This window comes from Solanum pennellii, chromosome 8 (genome assembly GCF_001406875.1).
Source record: "Solanum pennellii chromosome 8, SPENNV200".
Classification (NCBI taxonomy): Eukaryota; Viridiplantae; Streptophyta; class Magnoliopsida; order Solanales; family Solanaceae; genus Solanum; species Solanum pennellii.
Genome location: NC_028644.1, coordinates 7,012,096 through 7,014,000, shown reverse-complemented (window position 1 = coordinate 7,014,000; position 1,905 = coordinate 7,012,096). Strand labels below are relative to the sequence as shown.

At 30.7% G+C, this 1,905-nt stretch overlaps 1 protein-coding gene across 2 annotated transcripts in view; it reads right to left on the bottom strand.

Moving 5' to 3' along the window:
• The window catches only part of LOC107027974 (EPIDERMAL PATTERNING FACTOR-like protein 2), a 4,040-nt gene extending 2,626 nt beyond the window's left edge, over window positions 1-1,414 (bottom strand). Inside the window, exons 1-2 of one of the 2 annotated variants that reach the window (XM_027918917.1) lie at window positions 1,262-1,414; window positions 304-510 (exon numbers count right to left, since the gene is read on the bottom strand). In XM_027918917.1, coding sequence (XP_027774718.1) covers window positions 304-510; window positions 1,262-1,361 — 307 coding nt within the window. In that variant the 5' untranslated portion in view covers window positions 1,362-1,414. Of the gene's footprint in view, window positions 1-85; window positions 511-1,261 lie in introns of those variants that run through there. The other variant, XM_015229024.2, reaches the window with a different exon arrangement.
• Window positions 1,415-1,905: the final 491 nt, after the last annotated feature.

Below are 1,905 nucleotides of genomic sequence, written 5' to 3'. Positions count from 1 at the left end.
TATATATATATATATATATATATATACACACACACACACAAGTACATAAGAATATTCTTATTAAATGAATAAAGTGGACACGGACTTGAAAATTAAATTGATCATAAGAGAAAATCTCATGTTTCATAAATACATCATAACAAACTAATAACTATACAACAATATATAGAGATATATTAGACAAGCACACATCATTTTGTTTTTGTTTTTGTTTTGAAAAAGAAGGTATAGACGATATCTTTCAGGTATAAAATTACAAACATATATACTAGTAGAGTAATCATGGGTGGTAAAGCTTATTACCACATTTGCATTTCCATGCAAGAAGATAATAAGTATCATGTTGAGAAGAAGCAGCAGAAGCTTTGTGCTTTCCTTGGTGAATTGGTGCAATTAGGGTAGCCATGCAAGGGCTGCAGTTCAAGCATTTATCAACACTACACCTTGGTGGCCTTGATCCTACCTTCACTCCACTTGCTCCCTTTCCCCAATTTGGAACCTCAACACCACCTGTACGCAGAGGTGAAGCCAAGGTTAGGAGTTTGAGGGTTTTACATTAATTTTGTTTGGTGTTCACAAATCACATGTTAATATGCATACATTTATTTAATTTTCTAAGGCAAATATAGAATCTATGAAATAGCTAACAGGTTCGTCCGAACCCATGAACCCCCACCTAGCTTCGCCTCTACCGGGTCGGGCTGTACATCAATATCTCTCATTGATCAACTCACCATTTAAAGATCCAAATTAAGAAATTTATTATTACCCGGCCTCTTCGCTGAGTCTAGCACAAAATTTTAAATGATAAGAAAGTACTTTCGAGTAATTATACGATCTAAAATAAATTATAAATATTTATGTATTTATGAATCCTTTCGTTAAATGCAAAATTTTAAAAGAGTATCAATTATATTTAGATACGGCGAATAATTTATGCAACTTGTAGAGACCAATCTTCTTCTCTTTCTTCTTCATTTTTATGAGTAAAGCATGAGAAGAGGAAAATAATGATGGCATCATTTTTTTTTTACATAACTTTAATATGCATATTTAAAGTACTACAAGAATTTATACTACTCTATTAATCTTATATATTATGATAGTTAAATTTTATAACTACAAGGAAGAGGAAACAATAATTTCATTAATTAAATGGGAGGATATTTTCTGTTATTAGTATTTATGGGATGAGGATGAGATGGCAGAAAGGAATAATTAATTAAGTATCATTTATTTCACTTAATGAAATACTACTGACCTGTAATTGGAACATGATATAAAAAGGCAATGATCAAGAGTCCACTAGCAATTACTACAACTCTTAGCTCTTGACTTGAATATTTAGTGAATGAAGCCATGAATAGCAAACACTTCAACTTTTGAAGCCTTATTGAATGTTAAGAGACAGGCTATTAAATACACAACAAATAATTTACTCATAAATTAGAGTGGGGCATAAAGGGTGTCCCCTTTGCATAATAGTGACATATTTCTATGTGACATGATGCTTGGTTGGTTGTTCAGAAATAAATGCTCTCTTCTTCAATCTGTCTCGAGGGCGAAACGTAATTGTATTTTGCTCCGTTTTTAATTATTTATTCATTTTTCAATTGACACTCTCAATAGAGGAGCTACCTTATAATGAGGGTGTTCATCCGAACATGCAAAAAATCATATTATTTATATGATTAAAATATTATTTAGATATATATAATAAATGTCGAACCTCCTTCGGCTATTTTATGTCTATTTTTTTTTCAGATTTTGAACCCACTTATTGAAAATCCTGGCTCCGCTACTAAATTCACTTACTAAAAAATAATTATTGACATATTGAATTTATCATTTTAGCTCTATTAATTATGAAGTGGATGACTTAAAAAACTTAAGGTTTTAAAAAGT